Source organism: Pleurodeles waltl, chromosome 7, assembly GCF_031143425.1.
Source record: "Pleurodeles waltl isolate 20211129_DDA chromosome 7, aPleWal1.hap1.20221129, whole genome shotgun sequence".
Lineage (NCBI taxonomy): Eukaryota > Metazoa > Chordata > Amphibia > Caudata > Salamandridae > Pleurodeles > Pleurodeles waltl.
Genome location: NC_090446.1, coordinates 576,238,272 through 576,264,710, shown reverse-complemented (window position 1 = coordinate 576,264,710; position 26,439 = coordinate 576,238,272). Strand labels below are relative to the sequence as shown.

Here is a 26,439-nt window from a genome sequence, read left to right as displayed (position 1 = left end):
TAATCAGATTTAAAGCTAGCCCCCATGTTATCCTATGAGAGGGACAGGCCTTGCAACAGTGAAAAACGAATGTAGCAATATTTCACTGTTAGGACATATAAAACACATTACTATGGGCCTGATTCTAACTTTGGAGGACGGTGTTAAACCGTCCCAAAAGTGGCGGATATACCACCTACCGTATTACGAGTCCATTATATCCTATGGAACTCGTAATACGGTAGGTGGTATATCCGCCACTTTTGGGACGGTTTAACACCGTCCTCCAAAGTTAGAATCAGGCCCTATATGTCCTACCTTAACCATACACTGCACGCTGCCCTTGGGGATACCTAGGGCGTACCTAGGGGTGTCTGACATGTAAGAAAAGGGAAGGTTTAGGCCTGTCAAGTGGGTACACTTGCCAAGTCGAATTTACAGTTAAAACTGCACACACATACACTGCAATGGCAGGTCTGAGACATGATTACAGAGCTACTTATGTGGGTGGCACAACCAGTGCTGCAGGCCCAATTGTAGCATTTGATTTACAGGCCCTGGGCACCTCTAATGCACTTTACTAGGGACTTACTAGTAAATCAAATATGCCAATCTTTGATAAGCCAATTACATACACATTTTGTAAAGGAGCACTTGCACTTTAGCACTGGTTAGCAGTGGTAAAGTGCCCAAAGTAACAAAAACAGCAAAATCAGAGTCCAGCACACATCAACAACCTGGGGAACAGAGGCAAAATGTTAAGGGAGGCCACGCCAAGGATAAAAAGTCTAACAGTCCACATTATGTTTTAGGGCATTTGTTGTCACTGGCACTAGGCCTACCCACACAAGTGAGGTACAATGTTCATCAGGAGACTTGGGGGGGAATGCTGAGTGGAAGGAAGATTGTGGCTCCCCTCAGATTCCAAAACTTTGCAGCACCAAAATATGATGAAACATGTTTTCTTTGCCATACATTTTGAGGTTTGCAAAAGAGTTTGTGTGCCAGAACCTAGTGAAAGCCCCACAAGTCACCCCATTCTGGATTCCCCTAGGTGTCTAGTTTTTAGAAATGTATAGGTTTGCTAGGTTTCCCTAGGTACTGGCTGAGCTAGAGACCAAACTCCATTGGTAGGCACTTTGCAAAAAACAAGTCAGTTTTCTTTAGGAAAATGTGATGTGTCCACATTGTGTTCTGGGGCATTTCCTGTCGCGGGCACTAGGTCTACTCACACAAGTGAAGTACCATTTTTATCAGGAGACTTGGGGGAATGCTGCGTGGAAGGAAGTTTGTGGTTCCACTCAGATTTGAGAACCTTGAAGCACCAGAATGTGAGGAAACAGTATTGTTTTGCCAAATTTTGGTATTTGCAAAGGATTCTTGGTGCCAGATCATAGTGAGAGCCACATAAGTCACCCCATCCTGGATACCCCTAGGTATCTAGTTTTCAAACATGTTTAGGTTTGCTAGGTTTCCCTAGGTGGCGACTGTGGTAGAGGCCAAAATCCACAGCTAGGCACCTTGCAAAAAGCAGGTCAGTTTTCTTTTAGAAAGTGTGATGTGTCCACGTTGTGTGTTGGGGCATTCCCTGTTGCTGGCACTAGATCTTCCCACACAAGTGAGGTAACATTTTTATCAGGAGACTTGGGGGAATGCTGGGTGGAAGGAAGTTTGTGACTCCTCTGTCAACTTTGCAGCACTGAAATGTGAGGGAAAGTGTTTTTTTGTGCCAAATTTAGAGTTTTGCAAGGATTCTGGGTGCCGGAACCTGGTGAGAGGCCCATAAGTCACCCCATTCTGGATTCCTCTAGGTAGCTAAATTTCAAACATGTATAGGTTTGCTGGTCTCCCTAGGTGCCGGCAGAGCTAGAGGCCAAAATCCATAGCTAGGCACTTTACAAAAAACAGGTCAGTTTTCTTTGGAAAATGTGATGTGTCCACATTCTATTTTGGGGCATTTCCTGTCAACAGGCACTAGGCCTACCCACACAAGTGAGGTACCATTTTTATCAGGAGACTTGAGGGAACGCTGGGTGGAAGGAAGTGTGTGGCTCCCCTCAGATTCAAGAGCTTTGCAGCACCGAAATGTGAGGAAAAAGTGTTTTTTTGCCAAAGTTTGAGGTTTGCAAAGGATGCTGGCTACCAGAACCAGGTGAGAGGCCCATAAGTCACCCCATTCTGGATTCCTCTAGGTATCTAGATTTCAAACATGTATAGGTTTGCTGGTCTCCCTAGGTGCCGGCAGAGCTAGAGGCCAAAATCCATAGCTAGGCACTTTACAAAAAACAGGTCAGTTTTCTTTGGAAAATGTGATGTGTCCACGTTCTGTTGTGGAGCATTTCCTGTCACGGGCACTCGGTCTACCCACACAAGTGAGGTAAAATTTTTATCAGGAGACTTGCGTGAATACTGGGTGGAAGGAGGCTTGTGGCTCCCCTCAGATTCAAGAACTTTGCTGCACCAAAATGTGAGGGAAAAGTGTTTTGTTTGCCATATAGTTTTAGATTTGCAAAGGAATGTGGGTGCCAAAACCTGGTGAGAGCCCTACAAGTCACACCATTCTGGATTTCCCAAGGTGTCTAGTTTTAAAAAATTTATAGTTTTGCTAGGTGCCGGGTGAGATGGAGGCCAAAATGTATAGCTAGGCACTTTCCAAAAAACAGGTCAGTTTTCTTTGGGAAAATGTGATGTGTCTACGTTGTATTTTGGGGCATTTCCTGTAGCGGGCACTAGGCCTACCCACACAAGTGAGGTACCATTTTTATCAAGAGACATGGGGGAATGCTGGGTCGACGGATGTTTGTGGCTCCCATCAGATTCAAGAACTTTGCAGCATGGAAATGTGAGGAAAAAGGTTTTTTTGGCCAAATTTTGAGGTTTGCAAAGGATTCTCAGTAGAAAAACCTGATGAGAAGCCCATACGTCACCCCAGTACAGATTGCCCTAGGTTATCTTGTTGTCAGAAATGTATAGGTTTGCTAGGTTTCCCTTGGTGCCGGCTGAGCTAGAGGCCAAAATTCACAGCTTGGCACTTTGTGAAAAACAGGTCAGTTTTCTTTGGGAAAATGTGATGTGTGGACGTTGTATTGTGGGACTTTTCCTGTTGCGGGCACTAAGCCTGCCCACACAAGTGAGATAACATTTTTATCAGGAGACTTTGTGGAATCTGGTCGATGGAAGTTTGGTGCTCCCCACAGATTCCAGAAATTTGTAGCACTGTAATGTGAGAAGGAAGTGTTTTTTTGACAAATTTTGAGGTTTGCAAAGGAGTCTGGGTGCAAGAACCTGACGAGAACCCCACAAGTCACCCCATTGTGGATTCCCTAAGGTATCTAGTTTTCAAAAATGTATAGGTTTGCTCGGTTTCCCTAGGTGCCGGATGAGCTAGAGGCCAAAATCCACAGCTAGGCACTTTGCAAAAAACAGGTCAGTTTTCTTTGGGAAAATGTGATGTGTCCACTTTGTGTTTTGGGACATTTCCTGTTGTGGGTACTAGGGCTACCCACACAAGTGAGGTACCATTTTTATCAGGAGAGTTGGGGAATGCTGGGTGGCAAGACGTTTGTGGCTCCCCTCAGATTCCAGAACTTTGCAGCACTGAAATGTGAGGGAAAAGTGTTTTGTATAGTTTTAGATTTGCAAAGGAATTTGGGTGCCAAAACCTGGTGAGAGCCCTACAAGTCACCCCATTATGGATTCCCCTAGGTATCTAGTTTTCAAAAATGCCCAGGTTTGCTAGTTTTCGCAAGGTGCCGGCTGAGCTAGCGGCCAAAACCCACAGCTAGGCACTTTCCAAAAAACATGTCAGATTTCAATGAAAAGTGTGATGTGTCCATATTTTGTTTTGGGGAGTTTCCTGTCGTGGGCACTAGGCCCACTGACACAAGTGAGGTACCATTTTGTATCGGGAGGCTTTGGTGAACACAGAATAGAAGAACAAGTGTTATTGCCCCTTCTCTTTCTCTACATTTGTTCCTTACAAATGTAAGGCAGTGTGTAAGAAAGACATGTCCTGTGATTCACATGCTAGTATGGGGACCTTCGAATTCAGAGATGTGCAAATAACCACTTATTCTCAACACCTTATCTTGTGCAGATTTTGGAAATACAAAGATTTCCTTGATACCTTTTTTTGACTCTGTATATTTTACCAAATGAATTGCTGTATACTCGGTATACAATGAAAACTCATTGCAGCTCATTTATTGGCTCTGGGTACCTAGGGTTCTTGATGAACCTATAAGCTCTGTATATCCCGCAACTAGAAGAGTCCAGCAGATGTAATAGTATATTGCTTTTGAAAATCTGAAATAGCAGCAAAAAGTTACAGGTTAAAACGTGGACAGAAATGGCTGTTTTTTAACCTCAATTTCAATATTTATTTTATTTCAGCTGGTATTTTCTGTGGGAAAAAGTTGCAGGATCTACACAAATGACCCCTTGCTGAATTCAGAATTTTATCTACTTTTCCTAAATGTTTACCTGTTCCGGATCCACCATTGGTTTCACACCCACTTCTGTCCCTAACTGGAAGGAGGCTGAAAGCACAAAAAATAGTGAAAATGGGAAATGTCCCAGTAAAATGCAAAACTGTGTTGAAAAATGTGGTTTTCTGATTCAAGTCTGCCTGTTCCCGAAAGCTGGGAAGATGGTTATTTTAGCACCGCAAACCATTTGTTGATGCCATTTGTAGGGAAGAAAACACATGCTTTCTTTTGCGGCCCTTTTTTCCAATCTTTCCCCCAAAAAACACAATTTTAGCTGTATTTTGGCTAATTTCTTGGTTTCCTTCAGTGGAACCCACAAACTCTGGGTACCTTTAAAATCCCTAGGATGTTGGAAAAAAGGACGTAAATTTTGAGTGGATATCTTGTGTGAACAAAAGTTATGAGGGCCTAAGCGCAAACTACCCCAAAGAGCCAAAAAAAGGCTCAGCACAGGAGGGAGAAAAGGCCTGGCAGCGAAGGGGTTAAAAAAGAAATAGAATGCCTCTTATTAGAGAGAAGTTGCCTTTATGGCCTCATAGAGATGTACCCATAAGCTAAGGTTCTAGGCAGCATGCCCTCTGCTACTTGTTTCGTTCTTCCAGGCCTATACTGCAATCTTCATATTTATCGTGTAAGTAGTTGAAAATTATCTGCAAACACTCAAATGTATGTTAATGTCATGCTAAATTTATATTTAATCACTGGTCTATGTAAACTGTTTGCCAACCCAGAGGGCCCTGTTCCTCAAAACCCTGTGCTCCTTAACCTGTGGTTTGCAGACACCTGGGTGTCTGTAATGCCTATTCAGGGGGTCTGTGAGTGTTTATAAAATTTAACAAAATGAGCAGATTAATAAAGTTCACGTGAATAAAAAAGCTAATTAGAAAACTGAAAGATTTAAAATGCTCTTTAAATGTGAAGGAACATATAGTTAGAATCTAAAAATTAAGTTTGATTTTTGTGAGCAATACAGCACACAGAAGGGATGATTGATGGCCTCAATTGAAGCAGCACTGGTACGCGCAGATAAAAAGAGAGCCTTTATTAGGAGCAAGAAAAGACATTGATATGCTAGTGTCTAAGCAAAAGATGGTAGAGACTAAAGTATTGTTGTATTGTTTCTTTTTATGTGCACCTCAATTGAGTTCCGAGTCATAAATAAAATAAAATTGATTGATTGAAATTGCTAGTGTCTAACATATTGCATCGTCTTTTAGAAATAAAACAAAAGTTTAAAAAGCTCTATGTTTTCATTTAAAATGTTGGCCTATATTTTATTTGTGAATTAAATATAATATTCCATAACTTATATATTGAGTTGATGTGTACTTGTTTATGTATTTTTATGTAATGTTTTGAGGTTCAGATTATAAAAATTGCTTAGGCGGAGGCAGGGTTGGCTTTATCGCTGATGGCACCCGATGTGTCAACTTTTTTGACTCCCCCTATGACCTTCTCCTCGGAATCCCTCACTATCACCTCACAAGTGGCTTCTCATAAACTTCAGAATCGGGGAGTAGCTTAGTCAGTAAGATTGAGGAAGGGGGTGAGTTTCAGATTTTTCAACAATCCTTTAGCATATAATGTTCAAATACCTTATATAACAAGCAGGGTGCATGAGAGGGGCCTAAGAGACAGTGAAAAGGGAGAGGATAGTGGATTGGTAGAAGTACAAAGTGAGAAAACACAATATTTTGTAAATTAACCAACATTTGTGAGGACTTTCAAAACAGAGAGTGAGGCAGTATGGGTGTGTTTTTGTCTGTGTGTATGTAAAAACTCCCGGTGAAATCCGACAGACACCTCACCATACCTGACTGGAAGCAACTATTTATCAGAAAATGCATTTATTAGGGGGATGTACCACCACCTCCCTGAAGCTACACCCCTGTTCAAAATGTGGGCAATTCTGCTATTTTTTTTCATTCACTTGCTCCATCCTGGCCTCAAAATGTCAGATTTTTTCCCCCCAGAAGCTGTAGAATTTGAGTGAGAGACCTCGGAGGGAGGCAGGACTAATTTCTCGCATAAGCTTTTTCTTTGGGAGCACCTGTTACTTGAACAAAACTTCTTCTCTCATAAATGTATGCATCAGTTTGAAGAGCATGTTTTTCTTTCAATATCCCAGGGTTTGCCCTCACAGGGTATGTTGAAAATCTTAGCCTGATCCTCCTAATGAAACTTAGTACATGTCAACCAACCCGGCCTTCTAGGAATGAGTCTGTTGGAAGGTTCTCGGAATCACATATCTGCAGCATTATTTGAGACATCAAATATATCAATTTAGCAAACAAGCTTTACCCTCTCCAGTCTCTGAAGTTGTGCAGGAAACACTGTATTTCTTCTGTGCCTCTGTTAGATCAAACATAAACAAATATTTCCAAGAGAGGGTGGAAAGGACCAATGTAGGGAATCTTTAACCACGTTTTTTGACAGCTCTTAGTATAAGATTATATATGTTAGACTCCCCTCTGTTGTGGCGGAGGATGTAGTCACAGATACAGAGGGCTGGTGTGTGCTGGTGCAGGGTCATCTAGATGGCCGCCAGGTACTTCTGGGCTCCATTTATGCCCACAATTCAGAGCAAGCCCTATTCTTGCACACCCTATCTGAGGGTGTACCTTGTTGGAGTGAGTTACCATGGCTCATAGGAGGGGATTTTAATTGTACTATTGACATTGAATTGACCGTTCCTTTCCCCCATTGCCTCGCATGGCTGCTACTTTAATGCTCAGGTGCTACACGACTGCCTACAGCACTGGTGGCTAGGTGACATCTGGTAATTTCGTAACCCACACACCAAAGCATATTAATTTTATTCCTCTCCACATCAATTACATGTCCGCACAGACAGATTAGTCAGAACTGCCTCCTTACTTCCTTCTGTTTTAAGCATTGACAATCTGGGCCACACTAATTTAGATCACTGTCCACAATACATGCAACTTGCGTGAGATATTGCTCCTTCTCCCATTCCCACCTGGAACCTGCAAACAGCAACACTGGAAATTTCCCCCTTCCACGCCTCTCTTAGTTCTGCCATTATGGACTACTTTGAATGCAACAATGACACTGCCTCTACCAAATTAATAGAATGGGATGTATTTAAGGTGACAACATGTGGCCATTGCACGGGTACACAATGGAAAATGGGGAAGACGCTCAACAGTAACATTTCTAGCATTGAACAAACAATTCTAGAGCATGAGACGCAGGCCATGAACAGTCCCGCAACTGTACACCAATTAATAGATGCACCGAGCAAGCACACTAAGCTAATGGAGAGATTGCGCTGTCTGACCCTCCACACATGCCTCAGCCGACAAAACTAACTGGTTACTGGCTTGGCTTATCTGGCAAGACAAAGCCAGATAGCCCATTACGGCATTACTTTCTGCTTCGGGTACTTTAGTGTATACGCAACAAGCTATACATGACGAACTAACACACTATTATACGCATTTATATCAATATGTCTTGGGCACGAATCCTGAAGAATTTGACTCTTTCTTCTCTACAATATTGATGCCCCACATTACCCCAGACCAACAAGACGAATTAGATGAAACCAATAGGTTGTTTGAGAACCAGGAGGCAGTCAGAGTGTTGGCAAGCAGCAGGTCCTTGGGCCTGATGGACTCCCTACTGAATTTTATAAAACCTATTCCCCCCTACTCACTACCCTACTAACGATGCACAAAGTAGCCCTTTCAACAAATAGTCTTTCTGCTTCTCAACGGGAAGTCACCTTTATTTCCTTTCCCAAGCCAAAGACCACTCCTTATTAGGGTCATACAGACACCTGGCCCTGCTTAATATGTATTAAAAGGTCTTAGCTAAGATCCTTGCGCAGCGGCGGCGGCCGCATAACTCAAGGGGAGGGGATTGAGACGAGGTGAAAATTAAAAACAAAAATCACTTACCTTGCCTCCTTCCCTGCTGCAACGCTCATTGCTCCTCTTGTGGTGTCCCAGCATTCATTGCTGGGACACCAACACCGGCTCCCCAGCAATCCTGGCACTGCTTTCATGCTAAACATAGCATGAAAGCAGTGCCAGGACTGGTCTGAGAGGCTCGGACTGCCGCTCAGACACAGCCCTGGGGTCTGTGCAGTTTCTTCAGCCCGGCTGTTAAACATAGTCAGGCTGCAGAAACCTAAGTGTGCATGTGTGTATGGCCAGCCTCAGATGGCCGGCCATACACACATGCGCACTTAGGTGCACTCTACCCTCTTCTCCCCTCCCACCTCCCGTGGCATAGCCCTGCCCCTCCCTGCACTGCTGGCTGTGCAGAAGCAGAAAAATAAAACAATAGCAAACTATCGTTTTAGTTGTCTGCTTCTGGCTCAGTCAGTGGGACAACACTCATTCGTCATAGAGAAGGAGCCGCCCTTGTCCTTATGGATCAATTGACCTCATTGGTCCCAACCTTAGTCCACCCGGACCAAAATGGGTTTGCACCTGCCTGTATCACTTCCTTAAAACTACGTCACTTTTTTGCATCATGACTACTCCAGACATAGGGCCTGATTCTAACTTTGGAGGACGGTGTTAAACCGTCCCAAAAGTGGCGGATATACCACCTACCGTATTACGAGTCCATTATATCCTATGGAACTCGTAATACGGTAGGTGGTATATCCGCCACTTTTGGGACGGTTTAACACCGTCCTCCAAAGTTAGAATCAGGCCCATAATTGGCCCGAGCTGGATGCATGGTTCTAGATGTAGAGAAGGCTTTTGGTTCACTGGAATGGAACTACCTTTTCAACACACTACCTCATTACAGTAGCGGAAACTGATTCCTCCGCTTAGTATAACTGTTATATAGACACCCACTGATTAGAGTCAGTACGGGATCCCTTGTCTCAGATCCAATTGCTATACATAGAGGCATTAGACAAGGGCTGCCTGTTATTCCCCTTTACTCTTCTCCTTAACAATTGAACCACTAGCAATCGCACTTCAGGACCAAGGAGGTCCATCAGGTATACCTTTAGGAGACAGGAGACATATTATATCTCTATATGCCAATGATGAATTACTTTATCTTAGAGACACATACACCAACCCTGCCACACTATCTTAAATGCTAAATAGATTTGCCTCCCTCTTGGGCTTAAGGGTCAACTAGACTAAGACCCTCATTATGACCCTGATGGTGAGTTATAAAGTGGCAATAATACCGCCAACAGGCTGGCGGTAAGTACCACTAAGTTATGACCACCCACCAGATTAAGACACATGAATCCGCCACCTTTTCCGGGGCGATGCTAACGCCATCAAAAGCCTGGCGGCAACACGGCTCAGAATAGAAAGAACTCACCATCGCAGACACAGGGAAGAACAACGCTGCAATCAAACCCGAACTGCAAGTCTTTCCGATGATCTTCTACGTTATGCTCCACCTGGAACACCAATGCCGATGAAGACGACAACGGTGAGTACAGCCACTTAGCACACAAGGGAGGGAGGGAGGAAAACAAGAGTGACACACACACAGGCACAACACACACCCGACACACACACCATACTAGAAACCAGCTGCAGATGTAAACCAATGGCACACGACACACGGCAGAATAACACAAGGACGAGAGTTTGGATGTACAGAAAATGTACTAGCATGGCAAAACCCACCACATGAACCAAATATATACAAATGTTCACAACGGGCCAATGCCCAGTCCAAAGTCATAAGGGCACACAAGGCCACAGGGCACAGACCAAGGCCCAACTTGTATCTTGACATCATCCGAAGTGAACACTGCAGGGGCATCATTTTGCAAGTGGGCAGGCACCTCAGGGGGTTGGGGGGTGGCACCTCAGCCGAATACAGGAACTTCCCCACTGGTTCTGGAGGGGGCTCCATGCTCATTTGTCTTTGCTGGGGAGTGCAAGGTCACAGTCTCTGAGCTGGGGAACATGCCCACTGGTTCTGGAGGGGGGCCCATACCCATTTCAATGTGCTGGGGAGGGCAAGGCCACAGTCTCTGAGCTGCGGGACATGCCCACTGGTTCAGGAGGGGGCTCCATGCCCATTTCCCTGTGCTGGGGAGTGAAAGGCCACAGTCACTGAGCTGGGGAACATTCCTACTGGTTCTGGAGGGGACCCCTTGTGCAGCAGACCCTGGAGGGTGGCCTACATGTCCTCTGCTGGTGGTGATAGCTGCACTCCCTCAGTTGGTGGTGAGGGTTGCTCTGTGGCAACAGGTGATGGTGCCTCCTGGCCTGCCTCTGCCTGCGGTGATAGCTGCACTGCCTCAGCTGGTGGTGAGGGATGCTCTGTGGGAACAGGTGATGGTGCCTTTGGCCTGCCTCTGCTGGTGGTGATAGCTGCACAGCCTCAGCTGGTGGTGAGGGCTGCTCTGTGGCAACAGGTGATGGTGCCTCCTGGCCTGCCTCTGCTGGCGGTGAGGTCTACGTGACCACAGGTGGTGGCAATGGTGGTTTCACCCTCCCAGCCTCTGATGGAGTAGAGGGCTTCATTCCCTCTATGGCAGGAGGTGCAGGCAACTTCCACTTCCTGGCTGAAGGTGTTGTGGGCTCCTTCCCCTTCCTGGCTGTAGGTGTTGTGGGCTCCTTCCCCTTTCTGGCTGTAGGTGTTGTGGGCTCCTTCCCCTTCCTGGCTGTAGGTGTTGTGGGCTCCTTTCCCTTCCTGGCTGTAGGTGTTGTGGGCTCCTTCCCCTTTCTGGCAGTAGGTGTTGTGGGCTCCTTCCTCTTTCTGGCTGTTGGAGTGGAATCCCTCACAGTCCTGCCTCCACGACTAGGAGGTGCCTCCACTGTCCCCGTGGACTGTTTGGCTGAGGTGCTGGGCTGGCTGGTTGGCACCCTGGTTCTATGGACAGGATGGGGAGGGGAGGGGAGAGGTCAAGTCGGGCAAGGAAAAGCTTCTTAGGGACAGTGGGGCTGTAGGAGGGATGGGAGTGGAGGTTGAGGCAGTGGTTGTTGGAGGTGTACGTCTGCTGGACTTGGGTGCAGATGCATGGGCAGTGTGCGTGTGTGAGGTGGATGGCTGTTGGGTGTCTGAGTGCTTGTATTTGTGTCCTTTGGGGGGTGATTAACGGGACACATATTGCGTTTGTCCCCCTCGCCAGAATGAACAGGTGTTCAGGAATCGTAAAAATTTCCACTCAATGAATGTGCAGATGGTGTGCCTAGCGTACCAGTACATCTCCCATGTCAATGCTAAGTATCCTGGGTCGGTGCATGATGCCTATGTTCTGAGGAATAGCAGCATCCCAAATGTGATGGCCCAACTACAGAGGCACAGGGTGTGGCTAATAGGTGAGCCTTGGTCCCCAGCCACTGTATGTTGATGTATGCTTCTGGTGTCAACTCCATAGGATTGTGTGTGGCTAAATGTTGTCCCTCAATACTTGCAGGTGACTCTGGCTACCCAAACCTATCGTGGCTGCTGACCCCTGTGAGGAATGCCAGGACAAGGGCTGAAGAACGTTATAATGAGGCCCCTGGGCGAACCAGACGGACCATCGAGAGGACCTTCGGCCTCCTGAAGGCCAGTTCAGATGCCTCCATCTGACAGGAGGATCCCTGTGCTACTCACCTGAGAAGGTCTGCCAGATAGTAGTGGCATGCTGCATGTTGCACAACCTGGCCCTCTGATGCCATGTACCTTTTCTGCAGGAGGAGAAGACTGGAGATGCCCCTGTGGCAGCAGAAGACCCTGCTGACAGTGAGGATTAAGAGGCTGAGGATGAGGACAACAGAACATCAGTTATCCGTCAGTACTTCCAATGACACACAGGTGAGACAGTGCAGATTAACATTTCTGTGACTATTGGTGTATTCTGTGTGGCTGTGGCATGATGGCATTCACTTCCTTTTACCTCTACTTACTGTCACCTATGGTTTGTCATTTTGCAGATGTTGTTGATATAACAACTGTGCACTGATGTGCTAACTACAGCCAGCTGCAGGTCATTATTCCTATGCTCTCACAATGTACAGTATATTTGCAATGGATGAAACTGTTTCCATGAATACACATTTTCAACACATGACATACAAATAGTCGAGTTGTGTCCAAGGATGTTTATTGTAGTGCGAAGAAATTGAGGGGAAAGTGCAATGGAATGGGGTGATGATGGAGGAAAGTCCAGGGTATTGTTCCAGTCTGATTGTAGCACAGGTCCAGTGTCCAAGGGGCCATAGGAATGGGAGCAATGGCAGTTCAAAGTGGACAAGATGACAGGGTGGGACACAAGGGGGACAATCAGGAGAGTCTCATTTCATGGCGGTGGTCTTGGCAAGTGTCTCTGGCTTCTGTCTGGTTTTGCAGGGAACGTTTGTGGGGTGGTTCACTTTCTGCAGGGGTAGGGATGCTAGTTGCCTGTTGGTCTTCCTGCCCACTAGCAGCAGTGGAAGTGGAGGGCTGGTCGATGGACTGGCTAGTGGTAGGGGCCCACTTGTGTGCTGATGCCTCCCTCATGATGTTGGCCATGTCTGCCAGCACCCCTGCTATGGAGATCAGGGTGGTGTTGATGGCCTGCAAGTCCTCCCTGATCCCCTGATACTGTCCCTACTGCAGCCACCTGTTCTCATGCACGTTGTCTAGGATCTGGCCCATCATGTACTGGGAATGTTGGTAGGCTCCCAGGATCTCAGAGAGTGCCTCCTGGAGAGTAGGTTCCCTGCTCCTGTCCTCCCCCTGGTGCACACCGGTCCTCCCAGTGTCCCTGTTGGCCTGAGCCTCTGTCCCACTGCCACCGACCCCAGGTCCCTGATTGTCTTGGGAGCAAGGTGTGGCCTGGGGTTCCGGTACAGGTGGGCACACTGCTGATTGACGTGTCCTGGGGACAGAGGTGTGGGTACGCTGGGTGGATACTGTGGTGTTGGATCCTGATGGGGGAGGCTCTGTGGTGGTCTGTGAGTGGGCTTGGGTGACTGGCTGTCCAATGGTCCCTGATGGGCCAGGTAGGTCATCCAGATCCAGAAGTCCAGAGTTACTGTCATCACTGTGGGCATCTTTTGTTGGGGGACTGGATAGTCGTGGCACCTCCTCTCCACTGACATTGGTTGGGGTCCTTGTGGGGATGTAAATGTTGTATTATGCTTCATGTGTGTGATATATTGAACATCCATGGCTCTATGGTTGCTGTTGCCCTGAAACCTTTTGTTTGTGTATGGTGATGTATTGTGGGATTGTTAGTTTCCCTATGCTGTGCATGCTTTGGTGATGGGTGTCCATGCAGGGCTGGGAGAGCTGTCCATGCATTGGTAGCATGCAGGGGTTGGCATTGGGGTTAGTCATATGTGTAGGTGCAGTGCGTGGGATGGAATGGAGTGATGGGAGTGATGGTGAGGGTGTGAGATGGCATGCAGGTATGGGGGGGGGATAGGTAGTAAATGTTGACTTACCAGTGTCCAGTCCTCCGGCTACTCCAGCGAGTCCCTCAGGATGCAGTAATGCCAGTACTTGCTCCTCTCATGCTGTGAGCTGTGGGGGAGGAGGTTTGGGTCCACCACCAGTCCTCTGTATGGCGAGCTGGTGCCTTGCTGCTTTGGAATGTACCTTCCCCCGTAGGTCATTCCACCTCTTCCTGATGTCCCTTGTTCTTGGGTGCTGTCCCACGACGTTCACCCTGTCCACGATTCTACGCCATAGCTCCATCTTCCGGACAATGGAAGTCTGCTGTACCTGTGCTCCAAACAGCTGTGGCTCCACCCTGGTAATTTCCTCCACCATGACCCTTAACTCCTCTAAAGTGAAACGGGGGCACCTTTGTGGTGCCATAGATGTGTGTTGGTGAAAGTGTGTTGAGTAATGTCGTGGGGTGTGTGATGTGGGGTGCGTGAGGGATGTATGGGTTTTAAGTGGTGTGTGTGTAGGTGCCTCTGTGATGTTGGTGGCTAACTCTTAAAGTCTTTTGGTGTTGGCAAAGGGTTGTGGGTAATGTGGGTATGTGTTTTATAGTGGTGTGGGTGTGGTGTGTGTATGAATATCAGGTGTGTGTTTTTGGTATTGGCCACTGTAGTGTTGTTTTGTTTGTGGGTGTCCATTCTGAGCGCAGCAGTATGTACCGCCAATGGTTTACCGCCAATGAATGTCCGCCCTGGTGATTCGTGGGTCATAACGTGGTGGGCATTGTTTGGTTGGCATAAATGTATGGGTGTTGGTACCGCCACTTTAGTACTGACCTTTGGGCTGGGGTATTTGTGTGAGTGGCAGTATTCTGTCGGATTGGTGTGTGTGTGTGTCATAATATGGAAAATGGATATCCGCCACCGCGGCGGTATGTTGGCGGCTGTCAGCGTGGCGGTAAGTGGCAATTACCGCCAATGACATAATGAGGGCCTAAGTCTTGTTTATTCTTGTTTCCCCCCTGACATCCCTAACCTAATTTTTTTTGTAAATAGTAAGCAGATGAATTGGCCACCGAACACCTACTGCTACCTCAGCTCTGTATATACCATCTTCCAGCAGACCTTTTTGATGGCAATGTTGCCCGAACTGTCTCTTCCCTGCAATCCTAAATGTCCTACTGGTGCACATTACCACTGTCTGTTTCGGGACGAGTGGCGCTTTTGGTGGTTATGCCCTAATTGCTGTATTATTATATAAATATATAGCCACCTCCTGTTTCCTAGATTTAGGATTCTTAGTAGCCAAACGCCTTATCACCCATAGGTGGAAGTCACCTAAACACCCCACTATTAGCAGCTTGGATACGCTCACTTCTCAACTGGGTGCAAGCGGAAAGTGTTGCCCTGCATAAACAAGATAACCTTGGACTATGTAAATATCCTATTGCTAACCACTGGGACACCATTCTGAACGAGCCCCAGATGGATGATCGTCATAACGCTGGCAGTGACATAGGCTCACGCTAAATAAAAACAGTTACCTTACAGACCGACATCGACTGACTGCCTTTACACACTACCGGTTCTTGGACTTCCCTAACAAGTACCTACCTCCAGGTTCTTGAGCAAGTACATACGATGGTAAAACAGCTTGTTGGTTGGTATTTAATGATTGGGCATGGATGGTGGGCTGGGAATACTGTAATTTGGTTTCCTGAGCTGTTGTTTTTGTTTAGTTTTACTGTTTTATATGTATCTTTAAAAATTGAGCTGTTTCTCTGAGCTTTGTTTTTTCAACACAAGCCACACCCGTTCTTAGGACGAGTCAGGATACAACCCTCCTATTATCTTCGTAGCAGACTGCATCGTATGTGATCTTTAAAGATGGAGTGAGGTGCCTGTCTACTTTGTTCCACGGTTTGAGATATAAACGGGCAAAGCTACTGGCTGTCGGTTACGTTATAATTTGCCTGTACTTGGGAGTTATACTATTTGTTATCTGTATTAATTTTGTAAGACATCATGGAAAATCAATAAACAGATCCAAACAAAAAAAGAAGTTACACTCCCCTTTAATACCCCTCCTACTCATCCTCAAGTGTGTCCCCACTGCCCTGCAAGTAAGTACTCAGCTTAGGACATCACGGGTCTGGCACTCTAGTTTGGATCAATGAATTCTAAGAGCTTCCGGCATGCATAAGCTCATTTGTTTCATTGTTTCAGAAGTCGTAGTGGTGATCGCACTGCTCCTGTTGCGGCCTGTACTTGAAGAGGCTGTGGAGCCTGAGGTTTCACACAAGGCCAGCGAATCTTTTAGTAAATTGATTATCAGTGGCTACAGTGACACAGGAAGTCAGAGATAAATTGGACAACTAGAATCTGAGGACCTTTGGGGTATTGCACAGGAGATCTCTCTCATATTTATCAAGATATTAATTCAGTCTCCTAGGTGTAGGTTGTTTACAGGTTGTTCCGATTTCCTCGCTGTGCGTCACTAAGCACTATCATCTTGAATGACATCAACTGGTTAAATGCTTTCCTGTACGGAACAGTTCACTTGCAGCATAGGCAATTACCTTGGAATTGTCTACAAGCTTCTGTTTTCCAAAAGAGTATCCTGTCAACAAAGTACAGACTCTTGTTGACAAAAGCACACATGATCCTCTGGAAAGTGAGTCTAGTAGGAAGTTGTGTACAGGAAAGCCATCAATAGCATGGAAGGAGTAAACAACAAGGACTGCGTTGAGGCCACTTTGGATTAGTGGATCAAGTCATTCTTGTTGCTTTTCGATGATAAGAGGTCTTGATTAGATAAGTAAATTATGTTGTTATTTGGGGACAAGAGGGCTTTGGATGAGGATGAAGACTTGAAAGCACATTTTTGGTGACTTTTTGTACCATTGCCGATGGTGTCAACAACCGTATGGTAATGACTATGGTCTCTTTGATAGGAAGAGAAGGGCTCTCATAAGGGATTTAGATCAGGTCCGTACCTTTCACTGTTATCCCCGTATCATTGAACAAATGAGGTATTACAGTTCTCCTCGGGGATTCCTTGGAGGAAAAATGGCAAACAGATTGAAAATCAACTATCTCCGACTGTTTCAGTGTTTTACTGGAAGATACTGTGTAGAGTGTTCATTCCTTTGAAGTGGGACAGATTCTTTACATGCACACATCATGAATAGGTTTTTGAACCCATAGACCTTCCTGTGCTGGAAGACAGCTTTGTTTTTTTTCTTCTTTCTCTTCTGCCCTTGCTAAGGCAGAAAACAAAACAAGGTAAATGGAAAGCTCCAGGGATGAGGTAGGTGGACTGCTGTATTAAGAGCACACCTTTGATACTCTATGGTACCTGAACTAAGTGTTCACATCCTATTGATAGAAAATGATCCAAAACATCTAAGTCTATAAAAGATCACTAACAATTTAGTGAAGCCAGTACAAGGGACAGAATTGCCACATTTGGGTTGCTGAAAATACCTGAATGTCCTAGTAGAACTGAGGCAAGAGTTTCATCTTCTCCTGTTAGGGGTATCCCAGGAGTCTGGATTGCCTGTTTGGATTGTTGTTATGGTTTAGGTTTCAGTTTGAACCTTAGTTAAGGGTTTACCAACTTGCTATTGGAACTGTCAGAAGGGTCTCAGTTTGTGTTAGGATTGCTGGTATAGTCTTTTAGTTGGATGTTAGAGATTATAAAGCTCTGAGATTTGATATTTTTGGAAGCAGCTTAATATTACTTTTGTTCAAGGCTATTGTTGGGGTTTGGCCATCGTATTATGTGGATACCTCTGGGATAGCATGAAGAGTTCTGTTTTTAATGTCTGATATAATGCACTTCCCAAGGAGGAGCTTGTCTCCCGAAGAAAACTTGTGAAATACAGTACATTCAGTGCATATGTTCAGTATCCAAGGGCTGAGCATTTAGAATCCATTCCATGTATATTTTTTGACGTGTGGAAATTATTACCAAGGCAAAACACCTTACCTAAGTAGGCGTACTCCATATCTTCAGAAAGCGAGGAGATGTTTATGAAATTTTCCTGTGTAAGCTTGTCTCGTAGTTCAATGAGTCCTCCAGCCCAATTATGTGCACCAACAGCACCCAGCACATCCAGGTCCTATGTTCAGGAAATAGGTATTAGCAATGATTCAATAAATTAAAAGTTACCTAAACCTTGTTCACTGTCATGTGTTCTTTCGTTAATATGTATACATACTACAATTTTAAAAGTAGACAATCTCGGGGAAGCATGTTCATTTGATTCCATCTATATAGTTATATAAAGAAAAATCTCGACAATGGTAAATGGGTTCAAAAGGTATGAAGCAACATTTCTTTTGATATGTGCTTTAAAGCAGAAAACTGTTCTCATAACCATACAGCCTCACACAAAGAAAACCTGCACTTTCACTTGAATGGAGCCAAGGAGCTTCCGGGTCTCACAACGCAGCACAGTGCTTGGGCCATCAGTAAATTTAGAAGATTTGCTGATGAACATAACATATGAAACTAAACTTTGCTTTCATTTAACTGGCTCTATTGAGAAGGCTACTATTGAATTTAATGACAGTCTCCATGAGAAGTATTGATGCTGTAGGTTAATACCTCTTTCTTCCTCATCTCAAATCTTCTTTAAAATTTAAAATCACTGAATAAAATAGCAAGTTTGTCCCTTGTCAAAGGAGTTGACAGAGACCCCAAAGCAATAGCGAAAGACTAAGGTCCCAATTACAAGTGTGGTAGAGGGGCATGAGGTGTTTACTAGATCTGGAAAATACCAACATTGGGTGGGGTGAGGTCATTGGTCATGTTTGGGCGATACTTCGCAGAGCGAGTTCAGACTTGGAAATTGGATATAACAGGCAGAATGCAGAGTCTAATGGACTACAGTTCTCATTTTACTGTAATTACAAGAACATTCTGGGGGTTTTGACCTCACCTACCAAAACTTACCTGGGGGAAATTGGAGGGGTGCATATTTTATTCCTCCCAATAATTACAGTGTGTATTAAAGTCTATATTACTTGTAATTCCGATCCAAGCACACGCCATCCACATGTGATTAGAGCCCAAGATGACATGAATAACTGAGGTATTTTTGCTCACAATGCTAAATGCTAGTTTGACTAATGTTCTGACTGAACGTCACTCAATTTCCTTTAAAATTAGATCAATAGGAACATTTGAAAAGCGGGGAAATCTTGGCTTTCTGCAATTATGGAATGTACAAGTATACTGCTACAACCATGGGAAGTTAACTTTGCTAAGTGACTTAATTAGAGAATAATAAAATGACCAAATCAGAAATTTTCTGTCTGGCTGCTCCTACGTTTGTCCATGGATAAAAAGAGCACCCTGAAGCAGTCTATCAAGAGTGGAGTTTTTTGCTGAAAATCCAACAGATTCACCCTGACAACCTCTTGAAACTAAATGTCAATATGATATGTGCAAAGGTAGTTTAAAATGTAAAAAAGAAATAGGAAAAAATTAGCTTGACAGACCTTTAATGTAAAACAGAGTGGAAATAGACCTGTCCCTTTAGAAACTCAAGAAGCTCCCTCGATTCAAAAAGCTTTGTACTGCCACTTTGCCTCACTCAGTTCTTTTTATGGCAAAGTCAAAAATAATTAACTTTCCAATGCCGAATTCTAAAGGGCCTCGTGGGACATTTGTGACTTCAATGAAGAGCCTACTATGCAGCTCTAGGTTTACAAGTAACATTTCTTCAGCACCTTAGCATTTTCGTTGATAGTCATAAACTCTTGAATAGAGTAGCAAGTAGCAAGCTCTAACGATCCACAGATATATGTAGATAAACATAGAAAATATGTATCCATGTAAGGTAAACAGTATTTTATTATCTTCTTTTCACTTGAAGTGCATTTTTAGAGATTCCTGGCCGTTTCTAGCTTCTGTCCGAGTAACAAGATCACATAAACAATGTTTAGTGAAGGTATGTATCTATTTACCAGTTGCTGCTCTACAAATGTCCACAAAAGGAATGTTTAGTAGTCAATGAGTGGAAGTCACCTTAGCTTCAGTAAAGTGAACTTTTGGTCTGCTTGGAACAGGCTTAATTTCTAATTGACAGCAGGTAGTGATATATAAGACTCTTCATCTAGAGATAGACTGGGTAGGGGAAGACCTTGTCTAAAGTGACTGTAGTTAAAGAAAGGCTGATTAGATTTATATATCTGCTGGGTTTTATGGAGATAAAACTTTAGAAGCCATATGGTGTCTAATGAATGGAGGAACTGCTCAGCTGGAGTCAAGAGGTTTGGGAAAAAAGACAATAAGGTAGTAGACTAATTAATATGAAAGTCTGACACTACCTCAGGGAGGAATGAAGGATTTGTCCTCATTATTACTGTATTAGAATTAAAAGTAGTTTAGGGTTCTATTGAAGACAGAGATTGGATTTTCTAACTCTTGAAGATGAGGTAACAGCAATTTATAATGTGCAGTTCTAAGAAAAATGATGTAATGTAACCTTATGAATGGGTTCAAAAGGAGACCATTCATTCTTTTAACACCAAATTGAGTTCTTGTGGAGGAGAAGGTCTTTTGATTGGCAGGAGTACCTTCTTCAAGCCTTCCAGAAAGTATTTTACCACTGGGATTTTGAAAAAAGAAATATGCAAATTAGATATTCTGTAGGCAGTGACTGGTTCTAGCTGGCCTTTTATTGCCGAAAATTGCAGTTTTGATTGGGCCAAATGAAGTATATAAGTAAGTATAGCTTCTTCTTGGCATGTAATAGGACTGAGGCCATTGTTTTGACACCATATGCAAAATAGTTTCCACTTCATGGAATAACATTGTCATAGTAGAAGGATTGCCAGAGATATTAGGGGAAGGGGGAAAGGTGTGCAGAAACTCTATGACCAAGTCATAAAAACAGCATTGTCTTTCAACCAGGGGCTCTGGTATTCTGGGTGTGAAATGTCAGCATTTTCTATTTTCTGGAGTGGCAAAGAGGTCTATAGCGACAGTGACCTATTCCTCGATATATATTGCAGATATCTATGTGATAACACCCATTTGTGACTTTCTTCAGAGTGTCTTCCTAGAAAGTTCAATTGAAAGTTCATTGTACCTGGTATATTTTCCTCGCTAACAGCCAGTGGCAGATTGTTTATGCTTCCAATAACAGTGTTCTCGATCTGGTGCTTACCTGCTTGTTGATGAAAACATGCTGGTCATTTTGTCCGTTTGAATTCTGATTGTAGTGTTGGTTTTCAGGGACAGAAAGAATGCCTTGAGAGGCAGGTGCACGGCTCTCAATTTCAAAAGATTTACATGAGAAGTCTGTTTCTTGTCCATTCATCGACCTTGGATGATGAGATGATCTTGAAAGGCTCACCACCCTGAGGGAAGTATCTAGGACACTTGTGTTTTCCCTTTTTTTTAAAAGGATCCCCTTGTAAATTTAAACTGTGATACACTTCACATTGCTTTGCTGCAATTGAAAGTGTCAGACGGCCTTCTCAATTACTGTACTTCTGACTTCATAGGTCTTCTAGATATTGTCGGAGATGTCTCATATGCAATCTTACATGTGGGGCAATGTAGATACAAGAGGCCATAATCCCCAGGCGTGATTTTATCTCTCTTGTGGTTGGACTGACTGTGTTTATAAGGTTATTGTATTTCTTCCATATTGATATTACACTCTCATCCGAAGGATACACTCTTTGTTTATTGTTTCATGACAGGTACGTCAATAGGTTAGTTTTTGAACTGGGGCTATTGAGATTTCTGATCATTTATGTGTAGACCTAGACTTCCTAATAGTTTGCAGGTTCGTTTCAAGCCTTGTCTCACCTTTTGTTGAGTGTGAGCTTTCAGAAGTCAATCGTCTGGATAAGGATGAATATATTTTCATTGTTTTCTCAAGTGAGCAGTGACCACCATTGTGTACTTCAAAACGGGTTGTGGTGCTACCTCTAGGCCAAAGAGGAGGACTATTTATTGGTAATGTTGTTCTACTACAAATCTTAGAAATGTTCTGTGATGTGGATGTGTTGGAACATGGAAGTATGCATCTTATAGTTTTATCAAGCACATCTAGTCGTTCTGTTGTAGGTGAGAAATAATTAGGTGAAAAGGCAACATGCAATTTTGTTCTTATTTGACGTATATGACTAACATTTGTCTGAAGCATTCTTTTTTATTAAGAAAAACATTAAATACACTCCTTGACATTTTTGCTTGGATGGACTTTTTCTATGGCTGTTTTATAGTAGTGTATACGTTTCTTCTCCTAATACTTTGAGTTGGTGTTTTTTTTTTAAGTTCCTGGAGGTCTATGAAAGAGGTCGCTTTTTGAAAAAAACGGTTGTATCCCTGAGATATAATGCTTAGCACCCACTTGTCTTTCATGATGGAGAACACTCTTCCAGATGAAGAAACACTGCTCCCCCCACCGGAGTGGAAAATAGAGGGAGGGGTGGAAGGCTGTCACTGTTGCTCCCATAAATGTCTTCACCTTCTAGGTGTTTTGTAGTAGTTTTAGATTGTGAAGATTCATGAACTATTCTTGCTGGTGTATGTCTAGGTCGAAGGAGACAAGGTAGAGATATAAAAGTTGTTTTTGATATAATTCTCAGAGGAGATAACTGTAGAGGATGAAGGTGTAATCGGAGTTATTGGTATAAAAGATAGAGGATAAAGGTCAGGGGAAGCCTAATCTTCTACAGGAGTTTGGATGGCCTCTCAGATTTTTTTTTTTTTTATTCCAGATGACATTAGGAATGGTGACAAGCTTGCCATCAGAGTTTCTACAGAGAAATGGGTTGATGAAAGAAAAAGACACACTATTGATTGGGAATATGATTGGTGTCTACAGTAGAGTGATGAGAATCCTCTGTGACACCTGAAGAATCCTCTCGATGTCAAGGGGTGATTTTGACGGCTATTGTTAACATTTTGATGGAGTTACCGGCACTGTTGAAGTCAAATGCTAGTGGCTAGACAGCGTTCATGCCTCGACTGTGACAGGTATTGACAAAAATATTTCAAGGTATTCTTTTGTTGTGCTTCACCCTTCATATTTACAAGCAAGCCAATAAGTCAGATACCATCCCTGTCCTTAAGAGTTCTTTTGCACATCTTTTAGCATATATTTCAGTCTTTTTCCGTGTGAGATGTATGAAGACACATTATACATACTTTTTGGGCGTCTGAGATGGCCCTTTTTTGCCACAGGAGGGACACCTCTCAAACAGAGAAGGCATTGTGAGAGGAAAAACTCTCTAAATGTGGAAAAACAGTATCTCACTTGAGAGACAGTTGTTAAATATGTCAAGTGAAAAAGGAATTTTGTCTCAAAGAAAATATTTTGAATAAAAAACACATGTGCTCTCAGATCCTTCTCATAGGAGCTGAAAAAACAAATGAGTGGGTGTGTCAAGCTGCCAATACAAAGTATCACCTGTAGAGGGACCTTCTGGAGTTCTAAAAGGTACAGGACTCTTTTCTCTCTGTTTTACATTAGAAATCTATCAAGTTACCCTTTCTCATTTTAACCAGCTTTTGCACCTAAGATGTTGAAATATAGTTTTAAAATGTCGTCCAGATGAACCTATTGGTTTTTAAGAAAAAGAATCCACACTTTACAGACTTCTGTAGTCTTCAGGGTGCTGTTTTCATCATATGGACAAATGTAATCTTCACACCCTGCATTATAGTACCTGAACAACATATTTCTGGGACTGTGCTCTGGGTCCATGCAGACTCAATGAATTTCCCATAATGCAGAACAGCGATTACAAGTTACTTTCCCCAGAATGGGGAATACAAGTGGACCTGGCAATGCGTTGTAGCAGGTTGTAAATGTGTGGGGTTTTCTTCTTTTTCTCATTGGGGCGATGAGAATGGGAAGGCAGGATGGCATGTTCTTTTTTTCTGCAGTCTGGGCGAGCTTCTGTCCCCTTCAGGTGATAGATGCCGGCAAGTGAGGCTCGGTGAAGCAGCTGCCCGCAGCTCCCACACTTCCACAGGGAAGTCTGGGCCCAGAATTATTGGGTGCAGAGTTTATGGACCCAGATGTTCTGGCCTTGGACACAAAGAGAAAGAGGTAGTTGCTTGGGCAGCTCTTACTGGTAACCTAAGTGTCTTATCCATGCAATCATTTTTGTCACAGTTTTGTTCTGGCAATAAATAGGAAAAAGCAATGCCATGTGATCAAGAAATAGACAAAGGAAGTATAGACAGATAACCAGTGAAATATGCATTGATATATAACTAAGGCTCCCTATTTTCTGTTTTACTGATTTTTACAGATAAATACAGACAGAAAACCATCTATATTACTGTCTGTATTGATTTTTAAATGTGTATAAAAATGGAAATCAGGATCTTATCTGAACAATTCTAAATGCTGTCAGCGATGACTGCCAGGCGAATAGCTGTGTGGATTGACAGGTAAGTAGGTTAAGAAATAAAGACATTTTAATATGCATACATTTAGTATATATGCATAAGATTGATCACAAAAGTTTAAGATTTCCTTAAAAGTGTATTGGTTTATCATCTACAGAACTTAATATAAATTGAAAACTGGCAGACATTAAAAAAATAATGCACATTTTTTGGTTAAATAACTAAGGAAATATACTAGTTTCAGCTTCTTTGTAGGAAAGTGTCATATTTCTAGCATAGTTACCCCCACTTTGCCTGATGACAGTGTGTTTACACTGTAGTTCAGTGGGATCCTGCTAACTAGAACCCAAGTGACTGTGCTCTCTCCTCTAAATGTGGTTGCAGGTAAATGTTTTACGCCCCACATTTGGCATCCTAGTGTACCCATGTAAGTCCCTAGTGTATGGTATTTAGGTACCCAGGGTATTGGTTCACCAGGGGTGCCCCATGGGATGCAGCATGTATTGTGCCACCCATGTGAGTCCATGTAAACTGTGCCTGCAGGCCTGCCATTTCAGCCTACGTGAAATGGTGCATGCATCCTTTCACCACAGAACCTGGTCACAGCACTTAGCCATTACAAGTCACCCCTCTTGTAGGCCCTTCAGCCCAAGGGAAGTGAGCATGTGTCTAAGTGTGAGGGTAGCCCTGCATGAACACGGTGCCCCTACAGACCCCAGGTAAATACCTGGACTCTGTAAGTGCGGGGAAGCCATCTTAAGGTATATAGTTGACACTGGTCAACAGGAGTGGTCCAACTACATAATGGCTTCTCCGAACCTAGGCATGGTTGGTATCAAACATGTTGAAATTATGCAACTACACCGATTCCAGTGTTAGTTGCAAAATACCATGTTCTCTGAGGGTTCCTTAGAAGATCCCCCAGTTCTGCCTGTGCAGCCTTACAGGGTCTTGCTGCCAGCCCGTGCTGTTGCTGACCCCAGGCACTGTTCTGCCTTCCTGCTGGTGAGCCTGGCTCAGACTGGAGAGGCAGAACAAGTGAGTTCCTGCAAAGGGAGATGTGTGACCACCTCTCCCTGTGCATTAGGTATCTAAGGGCTGGGGTGGGGGTGGCCTCTGAGCACCACCAGGCTGCTTTGAAGGGCACATTTGGCGCTCTCCTTGCATAATCCAGTTTGCACCAATTCAGAAATTTCCAGTTCCTGCTCTGGGGCGAAACTGCACAAAGGATAGGGGAGTGACCACCCCCATCCAGCTCCTCCCCTAGGGAGGTGCACAGAGCTCTGCCAGGTAGCCACTTGATTCTGCCATCTTGAAACCAAGATGGGCAGAAGCCCCTGGGAACCTTTGACTGGTTAGGCCAGGTAGATGCTTATCACAAAAAGAAAGATGAGAGGAACATAACCCACCACACTTCCTCTTGAAAGTAAATCTATGCACACAGAGGAGAAACTAAGTTAAGATGGGTGCCTCTGTTTGAGGTGAACCTAAAGAAAACCCAAACCTGTAGTTCTAAAAAAAAAGGAGGGATTGCTTAATTCAAGCTCAACCCCACTTGAGATATACTCATGGTTCCCTGAGTATCCCTCTGTGAGTAAGACTAATAGGAAAGTTTCCTTTATGAACGAGGTGGTCTCACAAACTTAATATTGTCATGCTTCATCATGGACCACCTTTACCCACCCTAGTAGAACAATGTCGCCAACAATGGACTCTACCTTCTGATTTGGTCCTACCAGAGGAAGTTCTTATATAGAGCTCACTGGACAAAACCCAGATATCTAAAAATACAGAGTGGACTACTGGTAATTTACCTTTATTATGGTGTCCACTGATATGGTTAAAAATGAAGAAGGAATGATGACCTTCAGTATAATGACTCAGCTCAAATGCAAATAAGCCACCATGTCTCTACCCATTTTTCAAACCTCAACTGGTCCAGGGCATTCATCAGGGCTGTGGATCCCTATCTAGGTCAGAATTGAAAAGTGTAAGACTATTAGTGTAATAAAAATCAGTCACTAGAAACAAAGAATCCACTCGGGCCCTACCTGAGGAGTATCAGTCTTTTCAAACCGAGGATTAATGAGTTACCGCCTCATGTCTGGGAAGAGGGCACTGCATCTTGTGGTCACACATTCGTAAAAGGGTGCATCACGAGGTACTACCCATACATGTTGCCGATCCTAGCAGCTTGTCCCCAAAGTTAAGTTCGCCTCAAACAGAGGCACCCATCTGAACTTAGTTACCCCTCCACACC

The 26,439-nt window shown here is 44.0% G+C and overlaps 1 protein-coding gene across 1 annotated transcript in view; it reads right to left on the bottom strand.

Annotated features, from left to right (window-relative positions):
• ITGAL (integrin subunit alpha L) overlaps nt 1–26,439 on the bottom strand; it is a 448,305-nt gene that overhangs the window by 208,333 nt on the left and 213,533 nt on the right. Inside the window, exon 11 of the mRNA XM_069244383.1 lies at nt 17,781–17,913. Within this exon, the coding sequence (XP_069100484.1) occupies nt 17,781–17,913 (133 nt within the window). The remainder of the gene's footprint in view (nt 1–17,780; nt 17,914–26,439) is intronic.